The 22,798-nt window shown below is 39.9% G+C and overlaps 2 protein-coding genes across 3 annotated transcripts; one reads left to right on the forward strand and one right to left on the reverse strand.

Annotated features, from left to right (window-relative positions):
- Positions 1-2,312: 2,312 nt before the first annotated feature.
- On the reverse strand, positions 2,313-6,594 carry fmoda (fibromodulin a). The gene is made up of 6 exons (XM_085159954.1): positions 6,315-6,594; positions 5,390-5,779; positions 4,654-4,776; positions 4,397-4,537; positions 4,046-4,313; positions 2,313-3,749 (listed from the first exon to the last, which is right to left on the reverse strand). The coding sequence occupies exons 2-6, from the start codon at positions 5,750-5,752 to the stop codon at positions 3,598-3,600; spliced, it is 1,047 nt and encodes a 348-aa protein (XP_085016080.1). The 5' UTR covers positions 5,753-5,779; positions 6,315-6,594; the 3' UTR covers positions 2,313-3,597.
- A 5,894-nt stretch (positions 6,595-12,488) lies between these two features.
- Positions 12,489-21,348, forward strand: LOC146518731 (lumican). Of its 2 annotated transcripts, XM_085159953.1 has the most exons (5): positions 12,489-13,407; positions 16,249-16,580; positions 16,734-17,058; positions 17,348-17,665; positions 18,703-21,347. In XM_085159953.1, exons 2-5 carry the CDS (start codon positions 16,269-16,271, stop codon positions 18,852-18,854), a joined length of 1,107 nt encoding a protein of 368 aa, XP_085016079.1. In that variant the 5' UTR covers positions 12,489-13,407; positions 16,249-16,268; the 3' UTR covers positions 18,855-21,347. The 2 variants fall into 2 exon arrangements, with proteins under 2 accessions (XP_085016079.1, XP_085016078.1); XM_085159952.1 differs by lacking the exon at positions 12,489-13,407 and having other exon boundaries at positions 13,414-16,580; positions 18,703-21,348.
- The last annotated feature ends 1,450 nt before the right edge of the window (positions 21,349-22,798 follow it).

A 22,798-nucleotide genomic window follows, 5' to 3' on the forward strand; every position in this document is an offset into this window, starting at 1 on the left:
AGCCATCGGGGCGGGGGGGCTGGGAAGAGATGCTGGCTGTCTGATTGGCCTCCCTGCTGCTGCGGAGCCTGGGGCGGTCTGCTTGCCTCCACCCCGGAGGGAAGGGTAACATCTCTTGGGTCTGGGTGCCGTTTCCATCTCTGGGGGTGAGGATACCTGGACCCGGGGTATAGAGTATGTTTGGGGAGTGTGATTGTGTGTACATGTCCATTTACGTTTATTCCTACGTTGGGTGAGTGCTGAGTGTTTGTATATGTGTGCATGAGGGTGGGAATGCATGTCTGTGTCTGTGTGTGCCTGTTTGTCTGTGTCTATATGTCAGGTCGGGTCTTAGACTCCACCTCTCTGGGAACTCCCAGGCCCTCCAAAGTGTGGAGGCCTATCTCCCCTCACCACACTCCCTGCCGGTGACTGATGCCCTCAGGGGTCGGTGCATTGTTGGTTCTTGGTGTCCGGGGCTGGGCGCTCAGGTCATGTGCCAGCTCACTCCCGGTGGCTACTTGGCGGGGCCTGGTGCCTGCTGCTCGGTCAGGCCTCTTCCGGGGCGCGGGGGGCCCTCGGGCCTCCGGCCTCTGTGCCTGCGGCTCGGTTCACTCTGGCACAGCTGAGTAGACTTAAATCACACCTTTCTTGGCTGCTACTTCAAAGCACATTGTGCGCTGTCTGTCCTGCGTGCTGCACAACAACATTCAATATTTAGTATTTACTGCTGTTTACACTTAGCTAGATTAATGCGATGGTGTTGTGTATAGTATGTTGCTTTGTTTTGTTTTTTTTTGCTTGTTTTTTATTCTTTTTCTCTCAACAGGTGATCCCGGAGATATTTTTTCTTCCCCCCTTTCTCACTGTCCCTCTCCCCTTCTGTTTTTCTTTTCCTTCCTCTTTCTTTCTCCCTTTCCTATCCCTCACTCATGTCTGTCCCGTCTGTAACAACTGAAAATAAAATAAATAATAAAAACAAAGGTCGATCAAATGGACCAATACGGCAATGCCATGATGATCCATTTGGCAAAATAAATCCATTGGGTATCCTTGTTGGTCTTCAGACAACAATTCTGATGGCTAAAGAACCAAATGGGACAGGCGAAGAAAAAAAAAAAAAAAAAAAAGCATCTTTCTGTTCAGTACCTCAGTATCGTGTGGTAACATGACCAGGGCAATTAGGAACAAACGGAACAGGATCGTTAGAACTGCTGGTAAGATTATTGGTCAACAACAAGATTCACTGGATAAGCTGTATCAGTATGTTGTCTTCAGGAAAGTCTGATTTATTGTTGCTGACCGTGAACACCCTCTTCATTCTGACTTTGAATTAAATCCCACAGGATGATGCTTTTACACAATAAAAGAGAGTCAGTTCATACTTTTGACTGATCACCTCACACTGTAAAATCTAATTAGTTCCCAGAACTCAAAAAAATTACCAAAGAAATAACCTTTTAAGATATTTTCAGCCGAGAATGTAGCTGTGTAATGCTCAAATATCTACTTAATTTATCAAAATATCACATATTTGCAAAAGTGCCTCCACATTTTCGGAGAGCTCTGTTATCCACCAGTGCGATAGCTGACCGGGAGGTCAAGGCTCGATAGAGTCCGTGAGCACAGCTAACTCATGGCTTATTGTTTTCAACCCCCTGCAGTCTTTTGCTACTCAGGTTAAACATGATTTATATATATATATATATATATATATATATATATATATATATATATATATATATATATATATATATATATATATATATATATATATACACACACACACACACACACACACACACACACACACACACACACACATATATATATACACACACACACACACACACACACACACACACACACATATATATATATATATATATATATATATATATATATATATATATATATATATATATATATATATATATATATTAGTTAGTTATGGCTATGGATTGAAAATACCCCCCACACCCCACCTTATCTCACTTTTTTTATTTCAAACAATCAACAGAAAATTTCACAGACATATTTTTATGTAATGTTTTTAAGGCTGTGGTGTTAATTTTTAAGTAACATGAGCCCAGCGGCAGCAGCAACGCTAGGCTAACACTAACTAGCTAGCAAGATTATAAACCTGGTGCTAAACTAAGAGAAGCCACAAAATCAGTTTGAATAAGAGTAAACATTTACTCACCAAGTCAGTGTATCAGGTAAAGATGCACAGCAATGACAACAATAATATCTTGAGCTGACGCTTTTCCGGGTTTGCTCAACATATTCCATAACAAATGCTGGCACCATGAACATGCGGACTAATCCGAGAGGGAGGAGGACGGTAGTGACGTGGCATTTTCAAAACACATCTTTCATCCTTCCGCACTGAGAAGCAAAACTTCCAGCTTACTTAGTTTTTCTATGTTAAGACAACTCAAATAAATTGAGTTTATCAGCGTTTTTGCATAAAATGCACTGGTAACTTATTAAAATCTAATTCTAATAACAAATTGATAAAAACTGAGTTTAGCCTATTTAATATTTTTAATTAAACACAATATTACATTTTACAGTGCAGTATTGCAGCCATCACTGGCTGATCAATATAGGACAAAAATGACACAGATCTTTATTAACTTTATTTATTCTGCAATGGGTTGATGAACAAAAACCCTTTGTCAGGATAATAATTAATCCATGCAATGTTTACATAGATCCTAATTCACAGACCACGAGCCCCACGCATGTCTGATTTACTACAGTACGATATCCTTTTTTTTTTTTTCTCATGGAACAGAGACATTTTCTGTGTCTCTAAGAAAATTTCACTGTGCAAAAAAGACGATCTTAAACAGAATCAAGCTGTCACAGCATTTTTCTCTCAGAAAGATAAACTAATGTAACCAAGTGCAATAACATATTCTCATGCAGTAGACACCATAATAATGTTTTAGTATTCTACATATGATCTATATTTGAAATTATATATTTCACAGTATACAAACCGTTATTCATCACCTTATTATACAAAGCAATAAAACACATGGAGGAAGTCCCGAAAAGTTGATTCTATTCATCTGGACGTAGCATCACCAACCTGTTTATAAGGTTGGGGACACTACGTCCGGATGAGACTGAAGAAGTCATTTGAATGAGTGACAAAATTTTTCTCCCACTGAAAATGCTATATCCACATGAGCAAAATCAACTTTTTGAGATTTCCCTACATGGATGATTGAGCATGCATTAAGACACGTGGAGGAAGAATCATTACAGCACAGTATGCTGTAAATAGGATGAAGGTCAGAGAAACATTCCTGAATTTCATTCAGGTTCTGTTGTTTTTTTGTGATTAAAGGCTCATTTATGGTGTTTTATCCTTGTAAATCTGAAATTTCAATACACAAGAAAAACTTTCTTTATTCTTTCTTTCTTTCTTAACTGGAGGAATTTCTAGTAAAGCTTGCTCACAGTGATGCTCTCTGCAATCACTACTAACTAACTCACTACCTGCTGTAGATATCAACTTATATCTGCTGTAATCTGTTTTAAAAAAAATAGTCCTGCTGTAGGTGCATGTGGTGAACTGAGCCACAGACTGCGTTGTGCACATGCTTAGATCTCAATGTCGAGAACCTGGCGCAGACAATGGCTCACGTCGGTGGGGATGTCCACAAGACTGAGCTCGTTTCCGTCCAGTCGCACCACTAAGAGTCTGGAGAAATTCGTCACGTCCACGACACTGCAGAAGCTACCCACAGTAAACTCTACAGGCAAGGGAAAGAATGGAGACAGCGATGAGTTTGCTTTCATGCAAAACTGTAAAATGGCAGTATAACTGTATAAATCACCTCAGGAAAAGACATGTCCAACATCTCATTTCTCAAAATCCAGCAAACAACTTTTTGTTCTCGTTTAATCTAAGTGTGCATGAAGTGGCAGGACATATACAATCATGAACTTTCTTATTGTGAAATCAAGAAAACTGGCTTAAAGGTAGAAAACTGTATGGCAATGTAGAACATGACGATTAAAAAAATGATTTCTTCAAAGAAACTCTCACCTTTGATCTGATTGGCTTGCAGGTAAAGATATTGCAGCATGGTGCTAACTGAAGGAATTCTCTCCAGTTTGTTGAAGCTCAGGTCCAGCTCCACCAGTCCAGACACGTTAAACGTGTTAGCGGGGATGCCTTTATTTGTTAGCAGGTTATGCGACATCCTAAAATACTGTAGCTGAGAGAAAAGGCTCAGGAATCCCTCAGGTATAGAGTCGATGGCATTGTACTCCAGGTAGAGCTGATGCAGGTACGCAGGGAGCGGAGCTGGGACCTGGGACAGTGACACAACATCTCTGAACGAGATTACCTTGGTTGCTTAATAATGCATTTAGAAACAAACAGATAAACAATTACCTTTGTCAACTTGTTGCTACTGAGCTCAAGCAATGTGAGGGAGTTCAGCCCCTTCAGTGACGAGCCCACCTCTGAGAGAGCATTATCATGAAGGTACAGGATAGTGAGGTTATCCATTCCCTCTAGGTCTGCAGGTGACACCTAGGTAAAAGTGGCAATAGCCGTAAAGCATAGCGTAATGTCTCAACTGATGTTGGACTAAAACAGGAGGGCTGTGAATGTGAATTTTTGAACTTTTAAAAAGTCAGAAGATTTACCTTCTCAATCATGTTGTTATCCATTCTCAGGTCTCTCAGGCAGAGGGGAAGGTTTGACGGAATGCTGGTCAAATTATTGTATTGTAGATATAAACGCTCAAGTCCCCCCAGCTTCAGAAATGCCTGCAAAATGATCAAGATGAGCAGGTATAAAACCCAAAATGAAAAATCATGCAAAAGTATGTGGTGGTTTTACAATAAAAATGATGAAAGGGGCCTTTTCAGAGCACAGATGCATTATCGAAATGATATTACACTACATCTTTTTATGTGTTTGCAAACGACCGGCTAAGTTTCAACTAGCATTCAAACTAATGGTTACAGTGCAATTTTGTTTGTGCATGAATGTGTTTTTCAGTGTGTTTCACTGGAGAAAGAGACTTTATGCTGAGGGTTGTAGACCACAAGGTCTGTGGCTCTGATGTAGCAAGCTGCTGTCTGGTTTAGTGTGAGCATGTGCTCTGCTGATCACACTGCTTTAACCATACATGTTTCAAATTATAACAAGTTTATAATATGATGACAGAAAACTAACCACAATATTTATTCATGTTTTTTTTCCCCCCTTTTGGTTTCTTCTTTTCTTTAAAAAAACAGATAACACAGGAAATTAACTTGAGGATTAAGAACAGACAGCAATAAAAGAAAACCGACTCGGGCTGTTAGACACCTGTCAGCCATTGTACCGCTATTTATAGTGATGTGTGTCTGGATGTGCCTATGACTATGTGTTTACCTTCTTGCCAATTGATTCAGATGTCAGCTGGTTGAAATGCAACATAAGCCACACCAGATTGGTTGCATTGCTTAGAGCCGAGTCAGGCAAAGATGTGATGGCATTGTGTTGAAGATACAAGTATTTGATATGCGAGGGAATCGGTGGCACGGTGGTAAGGCCTCGCCCATTACAGTACATAGCAACGGGGAAGGAAGAGGGGCAGTCACACTCGTCAGGACACGCCGACACACTGTATGCTCTGTCTGCATACTGGGAGCCATAAAAGTATCCTTGGCTCTGCCAGTAATTTGTCCAGGAGTTCCATCCATGGCAGAGAACGAGGGGAATCAGGGCAGACAAAAGGAAGATCACCAGACGCATGATGGAAGGAAGTCACTCAATTCTTAACTGTAATGTAACACAGGGAGAACAGAGGGACATGCAGTGGTATTAAAAAGGCCAAAAAATAGAAAAAGTTATTCACAAATCACCAAAATGTTCGAGATTTATAATCTTACAGATGTTTTAGAATGTTTTGAAATGCTCAAACATGTGAAATTAGACATTTAAAAGAACAAAAAAAATCTTTCAGCCAACTGCCAACTTTAACTAAATCTGTTATTCTTCTGTCCTACTTAGGTTTAAGGTGCAGTGCAGGCATGGACTTTATTTGGGAATATAGCTGCCTGCAGGCAGTCACATTCTTACTGGTCTTAGTCCACAGGGAAACTCAGAAAAGCCTTTCCTGGCTTTCTTAAGCCTTCCATGAATGCCAGTTTTGTAATATTCACTCTGTTACCTTAAAAATTAAGGTAAAACATTCAGTGATTATTTTTCCAAAATTATTCTACCCTTACTTCTCATTTAGCCTTGTATACATCTCGATTTAAAAGAAAACAAACAGATTTCACACACTTGCATGCACACACAAACACACACCTACCCGATCAAAGGCACTGGCCCTCTTGTCCCCCGCTCTCTCTCTGAGTGAGTGTGCTCAGGACTGCAGGGTACTCTGACACACACTGTATGAAAAGTATTTTCTCCCCTCCCTGCTCTCCGTTCCGTCATGCTAGCCCCCTCCACACCCATCTGTCTGTTCTTGTGCTTTTGATTACTTCCACCCCCTTGTCCAATTGCCCGTACCCCATTGCATTTGGTCGGGAATGGCCCACAGCCCACTCTGAAGCCTTTTTTCTCCCCCTCCAGTGTGAATGATGTGAGACGCAGTGGCTTTGAGGTATTGTTCCCATCTGCGAGCAGCCCATTCAATCCCTCCGTTTCCTCATTTCAAGTGACCCCCTCTCTTTCTTCACAATAAAGGGTAGAAAAATAAAAGTCATACATAAGTGGCAATGATAAAATGATCCAACTTTGGTTCATATGGTGCAAATGCAAATACCTGTGAAAGACTAAAATGAGTAAGAACTTGATATTACATATACTTTAGCTGTAGCACTGCAAAGAAAGTGGAAGTTTTGTTATCGTAGTTTATTGCAGCTACAAACATAAAATCACAGGTGTGCTGTTAGCAGGTGAGACACTCACCAGCCAACTTCAATGTGTAATTTGGAATAATGAAAAGCTGGATAATTGGTTTCTTTTTTTCTTCTTGCTGCTTTTTTTAGGAGGTCATCATTACAGCTGGAATAACTCAAAGCAAGCATACCTTTATCAGCACACACCTGCGGGAGGTTTTATTGTGATCTGTGTGGGGAAACGATGCAGAGAAAGTACAGCACAGGTCAGTTTTGTTGTAATAGTACACGGTAAAAACCTTGTTACGCCTTGCATGTGCTTGTTTTGTTCTTTCGTAGTTGCTTCAATGTGCTGACAAGTGTTTTTCCTGTGTTGTGTTGTAACGTGTAAGCCGTTGGTTTAAACATTATTAAACATAATAAGATAACCTTAAGACAGAACCTAGATGCCCTTCGACCTACATAAGTTTTGTTTAATTATTTTTTTTTTTTTACATGGGTGGACCCAACTTTTTCTAGTCTACAACAAGCTTACATCTTGTAAAGGGTTAAATGAAACCATGTGTGACAGTCTCTTTATGTTGTCTGTCTGGTTTCAATGTGGGCCTCTTCCTGCTTCTCTATGTTCTCCAACTCAGCGTCCATAAGAACCAGTGTTTCTACTCATTTTCTGCCCTCTCCACATCTTTTCAATCATTGGTTTTTCTGAACTTTTATCTCTTCTTTCTATCCTGCTTTTTCTCTCCTCCTTTGATGTAAGCTTGGAAGATCTATAATTTTTCGCTAAAATATTATATTTACACATGCTGATGAAATCTCTGAGCTTTAACTGTATGCAGGGAAAGATTTTTTGGAAACACATGAAAATGTAAACAGTTAGGTCCAAAATTTGTTGGGAGAAAGACAAAATATCTGTAGTTTTGCCTCTGCACACCACCACACTGGATCGCACAGTCAATGTGTAATTAAAGTTCAAACTTTCAGTTTTACTTTGAAGGGTTTTTCAGATGATTTGCATGAACTTTTTTCTTGCAGCTTGCTTCAGGTCATTATCCATTTGCACTGTGGAGCTCTGTCCAATCAGTTTTGCAGAATTTGACCGAATCTGAGTTGAGAGTATAGCGTTCTATACTTCAAAATTATTCTGCTGCTTATATTAGCAGTCACATCAGCAATAAAAACTAGTGACCCGGTTCCATTGGTAGCTATATCGACGTTATAACGCTGCCTCCGCCATGTTTGACACATGTGGTATGATTTGGGTGATGAGCTATTATTTCCTTCTTCAGATTTTTCTCCTTCCATCATTCTGATAATGATCTTATTCATAGTCTCATCTGTCTATAGATTTGTTTGCAGAGCTATGCCGACTCATTTAGATGTTTTCTAGCAACATATAATCTGGCCTTTGTGTTCATGGGTGGAACCAGTGATTTGTTGTAACGACAGACGTAAATTGACTAAGCAGGTTGTCATGAGAGCGAGCAACCTCCACAAATGCAACAAGTCAAGGAATAAGCTTTGTTTTGTATCACATCTAACATAGCAACTCTTGTCAACTCTAAGTCAACATATTTCCCAAAATGATAATTTTGCAATCCATTTACGTAGCTTTTAGAGACTCATCCAGACTCTGTCGGCTGTTCTTCCCGTAGCCGTTGCATCCGACATCTGACAGTAAAAAGCTTTATGCATCAAAAAAAGGGAAGAAAAGGGTGACCAGATGTCCACATTGCATTACATCTAAGCCAAAAGTTACTTCCCTCTTTCTTTTTTGTCTGCAGGCATCCACAGACAGATGTAGCATTGGCAAAATGTTTAAGCAGTCATATTTGTTCCTGTAAAATGTTTTAGTTATTTATTTGATTTTAAATATTTCTCTTAAAACATCTGAGGAGTTGTGTTCAACACCTGTGAAGTGAACCAAGAGACTGACAATTAACAGTCAAACCCTAACATGAGGTTATGAGGTTAATGACTCTTGAAATACTGAAATATGCTTTTATGAGATTGTTAGGATGATAAAGTTGTGTGACTTTTGTGTGCATGCGTGAGACAAAGATAACCTTTCTGTCCCACATTTTCAAGGTTACCAGCAGCTACCCTTGAAAGTGAGGGAAATGACTCAAGGTCTTCAAAGTAAAAGTGTAATCTGGACTTTGAGGAGCCGCAAACATGTCCAACCCCCACCCATGTCCCCCCGTCCCAAAACTGGGTCATGAGCGGCACTGAGCTAGAACCTAACCTTTCTAGCGCAGACTGTGAACTCTTCACAGGAATGCCTGCTAATTTCTTCTTGTGCAAAAAACCAAAGAAATACCAAGAAACCAAAACACTGACAAAGAGAGATCAGACAAGCCAAACGCCAGGCAGAAGTAACTGCAAAAATACACATGGACAACACACCAACTTTTATCTCCAGCATGAAGTCAAACAGGAAAAAAGCACTTTGTTTACAGCACGTTGCTTAAAATGAGCCAAAGTGCTTCGTTACATATGTATGGCAGTCAGATGTTCTCTCCGCTGGCTGAGGTAGAGATTCATGCAGCCCTCATAAATTTGCACTAATTAAAAAAAAGCCTGTGTTTAACTGATAAGTAAGACGTGATGTTAGGGTTGTGTATTACTTGCTGCTGAAAAAGAAAGTATGGAAGAAGATAATAAAACAATAGAGACGACAAAAGATTCACTACAGAATTCACTGCTACTTGTGATGCATTTTTTTCTTAAACTGCATAGTTTGCACATCTCTGTGTTTCTCATTTCCTGGACGCCAACCTTAACCTTTACATGCTTTACCTCATCCCTAATGACACACACACTCACGAGCAGCATTAATAGCTCTTCTCAAGCATCCCTGATCTCCTCACTCCTTCACTCCGCTCCAAATATAGCTGCTTCTAACTTGTCCTCCACACAGTTCTAAATGCTGCATAAAATAATAACTGAAGGAAATTTACACTTAATAAAAATACTCTCAATTTCAAGGTGTTATGGTCTACTTGAACAAAGGGACTCCTTAAGGTAACTTGAACCATGGCACCCTAGGGCACAGGGGCAGCAAAACCATGCAATAGAAAGCAGATGTATACACACACATACACACATATAGATACATGCGTGCACACACACTTCCACATAAACCATAAATCACAAACAGATGTTTAAATTTACACCATGTCGGGATCCTCAGCCTTTTCTCATATGGATAAAACACACAGCTCTTTAAGGAAGTATGTTATAATTACGGGCCTGAGCAAAAATAGAAAAAAAAAGAAGAAGAACAAACAAAAAGCATTTAACTTCTTAACATCTTGGCATAATTTGTTTTTCAACCAGTGTTAAATCTGTTTGAGTTACACTGAGAACAGAGGCGTTAGATCTGCACTGAACGGTGTCCTGGTGACTCAGCATAGCTGCCTGCATCTTGGACTCCAGCTGCAACATCTGGAGTCCAACACTGTGCTTTGGCCCATAAACCTGCGGGGAAATTGTAACACTAAAAGAAAGAATATGTCTCCAAAAGAAAGTTATATGTCTTATAAGAACAACCAGGAGTTTTTGCCACATCATCATAATTCATCTGAAGTCTTTCAGTTGGTTATTTTTTTCACATTGCTAATAAATCACATCTTTCAAATGGGCCTATATTTGATTTAGTGGAATTAATGCGGTACGTGTGCTTTTGATATGTGAGGAAAGAGAGCCCTCTAGTGTAAGTGATAGGAAATTTAAGGACGTGTTCAGGAAGCTGTTGAAGACAATCCAAGAGAAAGGTGAGAAAGAGGAAAGCAGAATCACAACTTCCAGCTCAAGCTATGCTCTGGTCAGCTGATAACACTTTTAAAACAAACATGTAAAGCAAACAGTGTTAAAAAAACAAGGTTAAAAAACATGAGTTTAGAATGAACAAAGTGAAAATGTTCAAAAAACATCAGTCACAGTGTTGTATTGTACATTCAGTCCCCTTGAGACTTACGCAGACATGGTAACGTACATTTACTCACAAACAGGACAGTAGCTGGCAGGGACAAAAGACGATGACTCATTAATGAGGAAATTGAACAAGAAACTCCCAGTGATTCACACTTCTACGATGACATTATACCTTTTGTCAGTGGTTTCATAAATAATCGTGTAATGATTCTACTGTAAACAACAGACAACTGTTGATCTGACTGTCTCATTGCATCACATCATAAAAAAAACTGTGATACAGTCTGAATAATAGTGATAGTAACAATAATAATAATAATAATCTAGGATTATGATGAATAATGTGTGACATTATTTGTATCTAGTTTAAGAGCACTTCATTAAGCAAGGTGAAATTTCAAAACACTTACTATTTAATCGTATTAAATCCATTGTCAGTACTTAAAAATACTCACAGGAATCCTTAAAATATAATGAGTGTAAATGGAAATGTGAGCATTTCTACTATTCTAAAAGAAAGGAGATTTAAAAAAAATATGCTGAACTTGTGTTTTTTATTTGGGGGGGGTTGCTCTTTGCACTGTGATTACACAGTGTTAATGTCACAGTTTGGCAGTGTGGAAGGCAGGAAGTGGACCCCAGTGCAGGACTTAGAAAATAAGACTTCGAACTCAGCTTTACTTTACAAAAAACTCTAGGAGAAAAACACAGGGAGCACGGTGCAAGGGAACACAGTACCATGTGGAGAACACACAACAACAAACAGACAAGACTCAGACAATAAATACACACCAGGTAATTAGGAAGACGGGAAACACCAGGGAACACAGCTGGAACTCATTGGGGAAGCAAGACAAGGGAAGCAAAATTACACACATGGCACAAAAGACGAGAGACTAACAAAATAAAACAGGAAATAAATAAACACAGATTCACAGATTCAAAGACTTGACAAGAAGGCACGGGGGACGCTGGAGAAGCATGAAAACTGAGACAAGACATAGAATACAAACTCAAACACAAAGACACAGAGGAAATGAAAAAATGAAACAGCGAGGGAGACATAGCTGAACGGGGAGACAAGACTGCTTCGACACAGGAAAACAGAAGGACCAGATAGGGGAATATGGAAAGACAAAGGACAAATGCGGATGTCACTGGGACACCAAGGAACACAGAAGGGAACTAACTAGAACCAACCTGCATGTCAAAAGTAACAAAAATGACAAGAACAGAAATCCGAGGAATAAACTAAGTTCATAAAGAGCCGCAAACAAGATTTTTAAACTTTAAAACACAGTGAATAAAATTAAAGCCACCACTCAATAGTAAATACATATCAACATTAACAGGGACAAATAGTGAAACACTAATGACTAGCTAAATATAAAAACAAATTAAAGGCAATAAAGAATAAAGGTATATGCATACTGCATAAAACTTAGAACCCAGGGTTTTACAATATCGCATTCAAAATCACCTGCTCGTGCACCATTTTCAGCAGGGTTTCTCCTCTGAGGTGTGTCAAAATGTAATCCTTCATCTTGAGTGGAAGTCGTAAAGAGGCAAAACTGATCGTGCTTGTGCGGCTCTGGTCTTTTCAGAGCAGCTGCGTGGCAAACACTTCCGATTATAGATAGTTTCTGCTGAGTGCAGAGTGAACGTGGACGGTCGTATTCCTACCTAGCTTCATTTCCACTGGTCTTATTGTAATTTATAGTTAATAAAAGCTTACAATGGTGTGACCGGAATGAACACTTAAAATCTGTTACACTTGTCCACACAGTCAAAATAAAGTTTGGATGAGGTGTTTTTGGTTAAAGAACATGTTCTTGTAATTCTCCATGGTTAAAGTGAAATGATCCATCCCCTCTAATACATTTTGAAGCCCACATGAAGGATTGTGATTCTCCGTGGTTTATCCTAGAGGGAGCTCTTTGCATGATGTGATTAGGAGATCATTTTGCCTGCTTCTTCCCCACTGCCTCTTCTCTCGCAGCACAGCAGTAATATTTTGCAGGAAAGGAATGTGGGATCGTTTTCTTCTCTTTTGGTCAGCTGTTTTCAAGAAGCTCTTTCCTTCAAACACACACACATTTACACACACGCGCGCATAGGCACACACAGAATGGTCTCTTTGGCTCCCCAGGTACTTTGTAGCTTAATTGCCTCTAGACAGATCACATACTGTACCCCCACCACACACACACACGCGCGCACACACACACAAACACTCTCTTTCGAGGAACAATAACATATACAATTTGCATGCTGATCAATTCAAATCCAGTTTCCTCTCATTTCCCCCCTCCTTGTGCTTCTTTAGCGTACCTTCTCAGATCTTTTTGTGTGTCTCTGCAGGCAAACACGTTTCCACCAAATGTACCGCTGTTACTGCGGGCTAATACAAGAGGAATGGAAGAAGTGAGTGAGGGAAGTTTATGAAGGAGGTCTGGTAGCGTTTGAAGCAGAGGAATGTGTCAGACGGGGCATATGCCGCCGGTAGCCTGAAAACATATACACATGCACACATCCCGACACACACTTATTCAAAGATCCCAAGGGTTTCATCACTGAGGATTTAGGACAACCTGTCTCCGTTTGTATCTCCTAAACAAACAGGTAAGTTTGTGGTTAGTTTCTAGTTTACCCCCATTTCCTCTTTCTGCATTGAAGGCAAAACTGGAAATGATGAAAATCAGACTGTGTGTTTGTTTAGTTACAGTAAATCTCTTGGCAATGCTGCACTGTAAGACTCTAAGGGTGGAATGCAAATGCAACATTGCAACCATGCAGATCAAGTCAAACTTCCTGATGTTGCAAACATTTCTTACAAATTGCTATCTTATACGGTAACTTGATGTGTAATTGCGCATGCATGTGTAGGTGTGTCTGCATATGTGTGTGTGTGTGTTTGTCCTCTTGTGCACTTTATGTGAAGGTAGGAAATTTTATTCTTCTGTCTCAGATTCAATCAGTTTGAATTCGAAGAAATGTGCAAGCAAAAGCAACAATCTGCACTTTTTCATTCATTTTATTCTATTTTACTTTATTTCATCCTGCAAGAAAAATATTCACACAGACGATTTCACACAGAAATTTATGTTTAACTTTTGAAGCTTCAGTTGGATAAAAGTAATTCATTTTCACATTGAACAGTTTAGTAATCAGAGATTGAGTACAAGTACAGACGCATGCATTAAAAGATACTTTTACTCCAGCAGAAGCACTGATTGAGCTTCTTTACTCAAATAAAATTGAAAAAGTACTGGCTTTGAAATGTAATCAAAGTACATGAAAGTAGTTGAGGATGAGGATATTTCTGCCTGCTATTTTTTACGAAGGAAACTGAAGCGCCTGCTGTATAAGGATAATAATAAAATGATATTATTAAATAGGAATTCAAACTTTATTTCAACCTAACTTTTAATTCTAATGAATGTGCTTACCCACTAGCTCTGTTTGCTCTTGCCTTCATTGTAGATGGGTGACTTTGCCTTCACGTGTAAACAGAAAAATGAGTAAAGTCAAGAATTAAAGTGGGATTCAGTGGGTGTGGGAACCCTAAGCTAAGTTGCAGTGGTGCAACCTGAGAAAACAATCATTTAGAAACAAATCACAATAATTCATGTTGTGATCTCCAGTAGAATTTCTTTGTGTGCAGGCTGTGATTAGCTTAGTGTTGCTGCTACTTTTTGTGGATTTACACAACTGAGTTCATCAAGATATCAGCAGATGTTTCACAAACTATTGTGGCTGATTTCCAACCCTAGATGCTACAAAACTGATGTAAAGGTGAAAATTAGTGAGTTAATTTCATCAGTTCAATTTACTGTTTACTACCCTTGTTATACCCTAACACTGACCATGAACACCACGGCTGCTCTGCACCAGTCCAACACACTGCGTCACTAACCAGCGTAGCCTGCACTAAACTGCCCAGTGTGTTCATGCAACCTTTAAATAACACAAAATATAGATCAAATTTTCTGATGTTTGTTGAGTTGATAGAAAAATTACGTTTCAAAAAAACTGCTATGTTAATCCATTTATGCTCCTTGATCTTAAGTGAGGCTCATGATACTGAGGTACTGTGATCACAGCATATAAATATCAACACCAGTTATGCTGTCTAGATCATTCCGACCCACATTATCCCCCGAATACAGTGCTGTAAAAGATGCATAAATTATGTTGTTGTTTTTTTTGGGGGGGGGGTTTGTTTTTTTTTTTCCCATTTCTTCATATGCAATAATCACCTGTGAAGGATACCAACAGTAGAGATATTTCTGTTACAAACGAAATGAAAGTAAAAAGGTGTCAGAAAAACAAATACTCCAGTAAAACACAGATACCTAAATTCTTAAGTACGTGAACAAGTATTGGTATTTCATTCATTCCATGTCCAAGTCTTTTTAAAGAAACACTCAGGAAGTTTACACTCACACACTTCTATTAATTTGGTGAATTTAAGACAGACAGAACAAGATTAAACATGAACTGTCACACCAGTGGCTCCTTGAGGCTCTTCATAAAAACAGTGCAGTTTAGGAAGTAATGTTCACATCACATCCCGATTTGACCTTGCAGTAGTTGGAGAACTTCCAAAAATCTCAAGAGCTACATGTCAGACTTAGTATGTGAAATGTTAAAGTTCATGACTGCAAAATTTAAAAAAAAATTTTTTTAAAAAACCCCACTGAACAAGGTTTCTTTGGAAGGGATTTATGCAACAATGTCATTTTGACAGACAGGACCAACGTGTAGATGTTTAGCCATAAAGTCCACCACTGCATGCAGCAAAAACCAGACACAGCATATCAGCACAAACACCTCATGAAGGGTTTATGATGTGGACTTGTTTTGCAACCACAGTAATTGGGCACCTAGCAAACATGAGACCATCTGTCCAACAGCTAAGGCCTGGCCCAAATTGGGTCATTTAACAGGACGATGATCCAAAGCACACCAGCAAATCTACAACAGAACACCCAAAATATAAAAGAACCAAAGTGTTGCAATGGTGCAGTAAAAGTCCAGACCTCAGCTTGAAATGCTGCAGCAGGACCTCACAAGAGCGCCGCATAAATTAATGCATGCAAATCTTAGTGAACTGAAGCACCATTGTAAACAACACTGTGAGAGACTCATGAGGTCATACAGAAAATGCTACTGATTCATGGAGTGTGCTCAGTTTTTCAGGTTACTTCATAGAGTCCTTTGAAAACTTTCTTTTTCACATGATTGTGAAAAAAAAAGATGCTTCGGAGCTTATATAGTTGAAGCTCCTCCTCCTATAATCTATGATGGAGCTCTTATGCCTGGTAGACCATTCAAAATTAACACTTACATGTTTGGCTTATGGACATATTGTTGCTTTCTTAGTTGTACAGATCATGACTTGTAAAACTACTTGTCAAATCTATGATGGTGTTCAGGTTTTTCTTAATGTTTCATTTACAGCATCACAGATCCCCCCAGCCATGTCCATGGTTCTTTTGTGCTCTGGCCTCCTGTTTCTGTTGAGTGGTTTTCAGTCTGCTTCAGCCACATTTGTAGCTGATATGGACTATGGAGGCATTCCTCTGTGGATTAACCGCCTGCTAGGTGAGCCCAGTGTGCTGAGTCTGCAGGGGCGAATGGATCCAGCCTGGTTCCGGGCTAATAATCTGCAGCTCTGCCCTGAAGAGTGTGACTGCCCCATCCAGTGGCCCACAGCGCTCTATTGTGACCAGAGAGCCTTAGCACACATCCCTGACAGCCTGCCCGACAGAACTCAATACCTGTTTTTACAGGTAGGACAAACACTGTGTGCATGTGTTATCTTAAAGTGGTCTAGTGGAAACCAACTGAGGTTTCACCTCAGTTTCCACTACAATATATTCTATATGCTTTTCATCAGTATTAAATGACAAAATTCCTCAGGTAGTGAATTGTATTCTTATCAGGGCAACAACATCTCAACCCTGTCCTCCTCCGTGCTGGCCAACGTTACTGGGCTTCGATGGCTCATTCTGGACAACAACCAACTGGAGAGTGACAAGCTGACGCAGGACTCTTTGCAGAGCCAGACCCAGCTGTGGTACTTCTTTGCTAACCACAACCACCTGAGTTCAGTGCCCAGTGCTTTACCAGCTGGACTCAAACAGCTGCGACTGGCCTACAACCAAATCAGCAGCATCAACCCAGAAGCTTTCCAGAACTTGCATAGCCTGACACTGCTGCTGCTGCAGGGAAACAGACTGAATACCATCACAGAGGGAGACCTCAGAGGTAGCGTAATGTGTCATTTCCTTTTGTTTGTTCATGCACAATTTACTTTAAACACGTATGGCTGGAAAATAAGAGAGAGCTCAGCCTGATACTGCTGACAAAAAAACAAACAGAAAAACAACTCGGTGATTAAAAAAAATTGTAATGTACCTAAACACTGCCAGGAAAGATAAGAATATTTTTACATGTTTGTTCATCTCAATAGGAAATGTTTTGTCCTAAAAACTATTTCAGCATTGGTGTTAAGTTTTGCATGTTTGTGTGTGTGTGCATCACTTGTGTCATGTAGGTCTGGTCAGTCTGAACCTGTTGGACCTCAGCGGGAATTCATTTGCAACCATTCCCAGGCACTTACCTTCCTCCGTCGAGCAGCTCTATGTGTCAAACAACTCTCTCACTGGACTGGATGAGGACAGTTTTGAGGGATTTCTCAACCTTAAGTATCTACGCCTAAGTCACTGTGGCCTGCAGAACCGCGGGGTGCACTCGCAGGTCTTTAACCACTCCAGCTTGGTGGAGCTGGACCTTTCATATAACAAACTCACTGCTATTCCCACAGTCCCCACCACCCTCCAGTACCTCTACCTGGAGGCCAATAAAATACAAGGTGAGGACTATATGTTCAGCAAAGCATGCACAGACATTGTAGAGGTGTTACTGACTTCACGTCTCCTAATATTTCATACATGTTACCATTCAACAAGACAAAGCCCTGCTGTAATAGAGAAGAAATGTGGAAAGCTTTCACAGCCCATCCCATTTAAAAATGGGCGGCTCTCCTTGCTGTATGCAGACATGGGAGGGGCCGGGTTTGGATGGCGAGGCAAGTATGAAGGCAGAAGAGGGACAGAAGGAGAGACAAGGAAAGAAAAGGAGTGAAAGGAGGGTGGAGGTAAGAATAGACGAGGGGATATTAATTGGTTAGACGTGTGGAAAGTGGAGCTAGTGAAAAAAAAAGTGAGGGGAGTGGTATGACAACATCTGTGATGGATTCGAAGGTAAGAGTGCCAGATGAGCCAGAAGCACACGCTGTTCCCCTCTTCAGTCTCCGCTTTCCCCTCTCTCCGTCTGCTCCCCATCAGTTTGATTTTTTTGACTTTTCAGCCAAACCCTGACTCACATGACCATTTAGCGGCAGAGAACTGGCACGCAGTTTTGGTTCAGGCGTTCAAGTTTGCTCTCATTTCTGAATGTGTGATGCAGCAGACAGTGGGGCTGTGTACCAGCGAGACAGACAGACAGCAAAGTACTTCCACAATAACATACACCTCATCGTCTAGCAAGCAGCCTGACTGCTACTGCAGTCTTTGGTTGCCAAGGCGCACGCTCTGGCCTGAAAGACTTTTTACTACTGAAATGGCTCAGAGAAATATGAAGAGGGTGTTGTGGTTTCCTCTGTCTACATCTTTACTGCACCACCTGTAAGATGGTAAATGCAGACTCTATGGGAAGAGGACGGATTTCTGCACAGTTCAACTTTGATCTCTGAACGTGACAAACACGTGGCACATGGTGTGAAACTAGAGCTCTCCAGACTGGCTTGGTACCTATAATGTCTTGGCGAGACAGCATTAATCACATGGTTGTGACTCTGGTGAATAGAGATTGTGAAAATAAAAATACCTTTCTGTCTGTTCACCACAGAGTTCAATGTGACCAGTTTCTGCAGAGAGGTGGGACCTCAGTCTTACTCCAAGATGAAGTTTCTACGATTGGATGGAAACAAAATATCCTACCATCAGCTGCCTCCTGACTGGGTGTTCTGCCTGCGAGTGCTTCAACGCATTTACGTCTGACTCCACTTTTTGAACACAAAACCAACACAGGGGTGCTCTATGTAACTGTCAACCCATCAAACCTCCAGCCACGACTCAGCATTTCAATATCCATAATGTGAACTCTAACAGCCCAGCTTTAAAGCTTAAAACCAGAGAAGAGTCTGATTATGTGTTCAAATATGTAGATACGCAGCCAGGTGGTGGTGGTTAGAGGAAAACTGAGCTTCAAAAGCTAGCAAAGCTTGAACTTAACCCTAAACCAGTGTTATTTATTGGTAATGACAGAGGTTCTGATCAAACCCTTTCTTATACTGCCACTGCAGCCTCGTGGCTTTCTCTCTTTTCCAAGTTCTGCATCATCAGGTTTTAAACATCTGTATGTTATTAGTGAATAGGAACAGTGACAACCCATCTCATTTTTGAGTTTACTGAACGATGTGCTCTGGTTAAACTGAGCTGCCCTTGGGCAAAGGAAGCATGTATGAATGGCAAAATTCAGTAGCTTTCCCAGGAGCGGATCTGACTCAGTTAGCTGCACCCTGTTTAACAGCCACACCAGTCTACATGTGGTGCTGGGTGGAAAATGAACATGACCTGAAGCATGCTTTGAAGACATTGTAAACCTCTTTATTGTTAGATTCTTTAAGTCAACAACTGATTCCCATGATAAATAAAATAAAACAAAAATATACATATACATCACATGCGTACCTGTCTTTTTTGAAATATACAAGCAAAAAATAAAAACTCAGCATGTATAAAATTTGTGATTTAATTTTCATGCAGCTACATCATGTCAGCAATGTAATAACTGCAAACTGTCTATTTAAACTTTTCAATCTCCCCACAGTGATGTCAGACCTAATAAAGCCTAATGAGGAAAACACAGAATACAAATGCAGTGAAGACCACAGTCTTGTGGCTGTGGCTCGATACCTCGAAAGTACTTATTGCAATTAGACTGCCACTTGTGCACAACATTTCTGCACTCTGTTGTCATTTCCCTGTTTATTATGCGTCTAATCAGCTGATCAGAGCTGGTGGTGGTGAATAACCTTGACTGGCATAGATTTCAGTGAGGCAAAAGAAAAGATGTAAAGATGCCGATAGGTGTAAAACTAGTGTCTCCAGGTAGCTGGTGTTCTATTTGCACTGACAAAGTGGGTGCAATAATACTTTTCATTTTCTAGTTCTGTCACCGACTGCAGTAAATACTGAGAACTGTGTGGGAGTTACATTTGTAAAGATAAACACAAGGCCATCGACTCAAATCAGCACTGAATGTATGTATAATTGCGATTTTGGTATTTCCCCAGTGAATTATATACTGCTGAGTAGTATCAAATATTAATACAACTATTACTAATAATCTAAGATAAGTATTTTCTAATAAGAGTCAGGTAGAACTCTCATAATCGTAATTTCCTTCATTATCCAATCATTGTGAGACAGATTATTTCTGAGATAGGTGCATCATCAGTTTAAGAAAATTCTATTTAATTCGGTAAAATAAGTGGGAAAGATTCGCTTAGCATAAGCAAAGATTTGAAAACCTGAACTAAATTTGACCAAAAAACAAAAACAGCACATGACATGATTTCTTTAAGTGAATAAAAGGAACGTTTAATCATTATTAAAGTTTATAATACTTAAATACAGATACTCAGAACTTTAAAAACAGTACTTGAGTTTGTCTTTTTCTCACTAAATCCACTACCATATTTTCCCAGTGATGCAATTTCTTCCAAACGCTGCATGTTTTTGATGGTCTGAACATACTTGTCCAATGTCTGGACCCATTTTTACCAGAGTCAGGAGTCACTCACACAGACTTCCTTTGAGGGATGAGCATCAACCATAAAAGAGTGTACAAATTTGTTCCAGTGACAACCAGCCGGCAGTCTGCTGGCTATGTATGAAGTCATGGTGGAAGTGAAGGAAAAAGCTTGCTGGTTCTGTGTTGCTGTTGAGGGACTGTAAACACAATACAAACCACATCATGCTGTCTTAAAGTAACAGTTTGACATTTTCAGAAACGTGCTTGATCACCTCCTTATTTTGAGTAACAGTCTTTTCAGAGCTGTGCTAATAGTTTCCACTTGTTTCCCTTGTTTTTGCTTCGTAGTTCATCAACATATTTAAAGTGACATCAGTCCTCTCATCTTTCTGTTATAAAAAAATGAAAGCGTTATTTCCCCAAATTTTCACATATATACTGTTAACATAGGAGGTGGTCAAATAATCTTACCTTCTGTGAAACTTTAAAGATGTCAGCAGTTCTACAATCAGCAGAAAATATATTGATCTTTTTACCTCTTTTTGTTGTCACAAAAGTTGGGTTTAAACATGTAGGACTTACTATGGCCATACTTGACCTATCCATCTATTGGAAATAAAGCATTATAAAGCATAATATGAATAATACAGTTCGCTGTATCTACAGGTCTTAACTTGAAAGGCAGTCAGAGAGAGCACACCATCACTGAACCCAATAATCGACTGTTCTCTGACATATTCCTTCATACCGCAAAAGTGGTGGGTGATATAAAGAGTTTTTAAGATGTGGTTCTGAGTCTGTGTATCAAAGCTGATTTTGATAGAGATCTTGCTGACGTATCACCTAACTTCATATCTGGCAGCTATGATTAGCTGTGACGAATTTGCTAATGTGCTAATAATAAAGAGTGGAAAATCAGTGTATTGTTAAATATCTTTTTTATGCAATCACTGTGAGTGATTAAAGTGCCTAATGCACTGACAACAGGAATTAAAGGCTTCCTCTTTTGCCCACGCTCCACCTCTCCCTTAAGCTTCTTGCTTGTAACCTGACAAAATGGTATTGTACATACTGCAACCTCCTTGGCAGATGTAACAACATGGCTGCACTAATGACCTATGGAGAGCAACTGCGGTAATAATCTTTACTTTTTTTAGCTTATTTTTTCTGTAAATCATTCGCCCTCCCACACTTAAACCAGACCTCTAATGTATTCCTCATTTTCTGAACCATGAAGCATGATGATCATAAATAAGCCATTTGCAATTTAAGGGGAACCGCATTTAAAATATGGTGCATGTTTTGTTGGAGTGAGCCATTAATAGTATCTCTATTGTGAGATTGCCAGATACAGAAGAGCTCACTGTGGAGCCAGATGGCACGAGTTAACGCCCTAAAGGCTGCTTGAAACACCACTGAGAGAAGAATCAGCGATTCAGGTGGTGCTGTTGTTGGTGCACTGACTGCAAGTCACTGACGTGGTAACTGTCCTTTACTGCAAAATAATGTGTAACTTTTCCCTTTTCTACTTCCAGACTCACTGATTTGCTCAAAAGATGACCTAAACAAAGTGGAAAGATTGCAAAATGGATCTGGAAAAATACAAAGGCAGCTCTGTGTATTCATTTTTTTTGTTTCATATTTGAATAAGTATAAAATTTTGTAAAGAGACTGAAAGCTCATGTTAGTTTAGACTTTATTCATAGTCAAGAGTATTATCTTTACAGCAGAACAAAACTCTGGCTGGTGAAATCGTTAAGGCTCTCACCATTCCTCTCCTCTGAACTAAACTGTGCCTTGGAAACCACCAGTCAAAACAATCTGCTATGAAGTTCCCTGTGGTGTCATAACAGCAACATAAAGAACTGCAGAGCTCAGGACGCTTCACATATCACATCCCCCTGCCCGCAAAACTGTCCCGTCAGGTGTTGGAAAAACTCGCCTCTTTGAATCTCCGATTTAATTCACTGCCGTCAATGATCTGTTTTACCATCGCAAATATTTCTGGATGGTTCCCAGCTGCTTCCTGATCTGTTCTCCTTCTTGATTTTGAGCTGCTAAGAAAAATATGTTAATGTAGGAACAGACTCCGAAGCCTTGGAGCAAGATTTCTCAAAGTGCTACAGAGTTTTATGACATTGTTTGTGTTGATTTTATAGTCACAGATTTTTCTGTATTAGTTCAT

Source organism: Neolamprologus multifasciatus, chromosome 5 (genome assembly GCF_963576455.1).
Source record: "Neolamprologus multifasciatus chromosome 5, fNeoMul1.2, whole genome shotgun sequence".
Lineage (NCBI taxonomy): Eukaryota > Metazoa > Chordata > Actinopteri > Cichliformes > Cichlidae > Neolamprologus > Neolamprologus multifasciatus.

What these genes read in the sequence shown, in the direction of transcription:
- LOC146518731 (XM_085159952.1), top strand. Translation starts at nt 16,089, where the DNA reads ATGATGGAGCTCTTATGCCTGGTAGACCATTCAAAATTAACACTTACA. An exon ending in CACAGAGGGAGACCTCAGAG is followed by an intron (nt 17,059 to 17,347) that starts GTAGCGTAATGT and finishes TGTGTCATGTAG; the next exon opens with GTCTGGTCAGTCTGAACCTG. An exon ending in GGAGGCCAATAAAATACAAG is followed by an intron (nt 17,666 to 18,702) that starts GTGAGGACTATA and finishes TGTTCACCACAG; the next exon opens with AGTTCAATGTGACCAGTTTC.
- fmoda (XM_085159954.1), bottom strand. Translation starts at nt 5,752, where the DNA reads ATGCGTCTGGTGATCTTCCTTTTGTCTGCCCTGATTCCCCTCGTTCTC. An exon ending in ATAACAACATGATTGAGAAG is followed by an intron (nt 4,538 to 4,653) that starts GTAAATCTTCTG and finishes ACTTTTACCTAG; the next exon opens with GTGTCACCTGCAGACCTAGA. An exon ending in GTAGCAACAAGTTGACAAAG is followed by an intron (nt 4,314 to 4,396) that starts GTAATTGTTTAT and finishes TCACTGTCCCAG; the next exon opens with GTCCCAGCTCCGCTCCCTGC.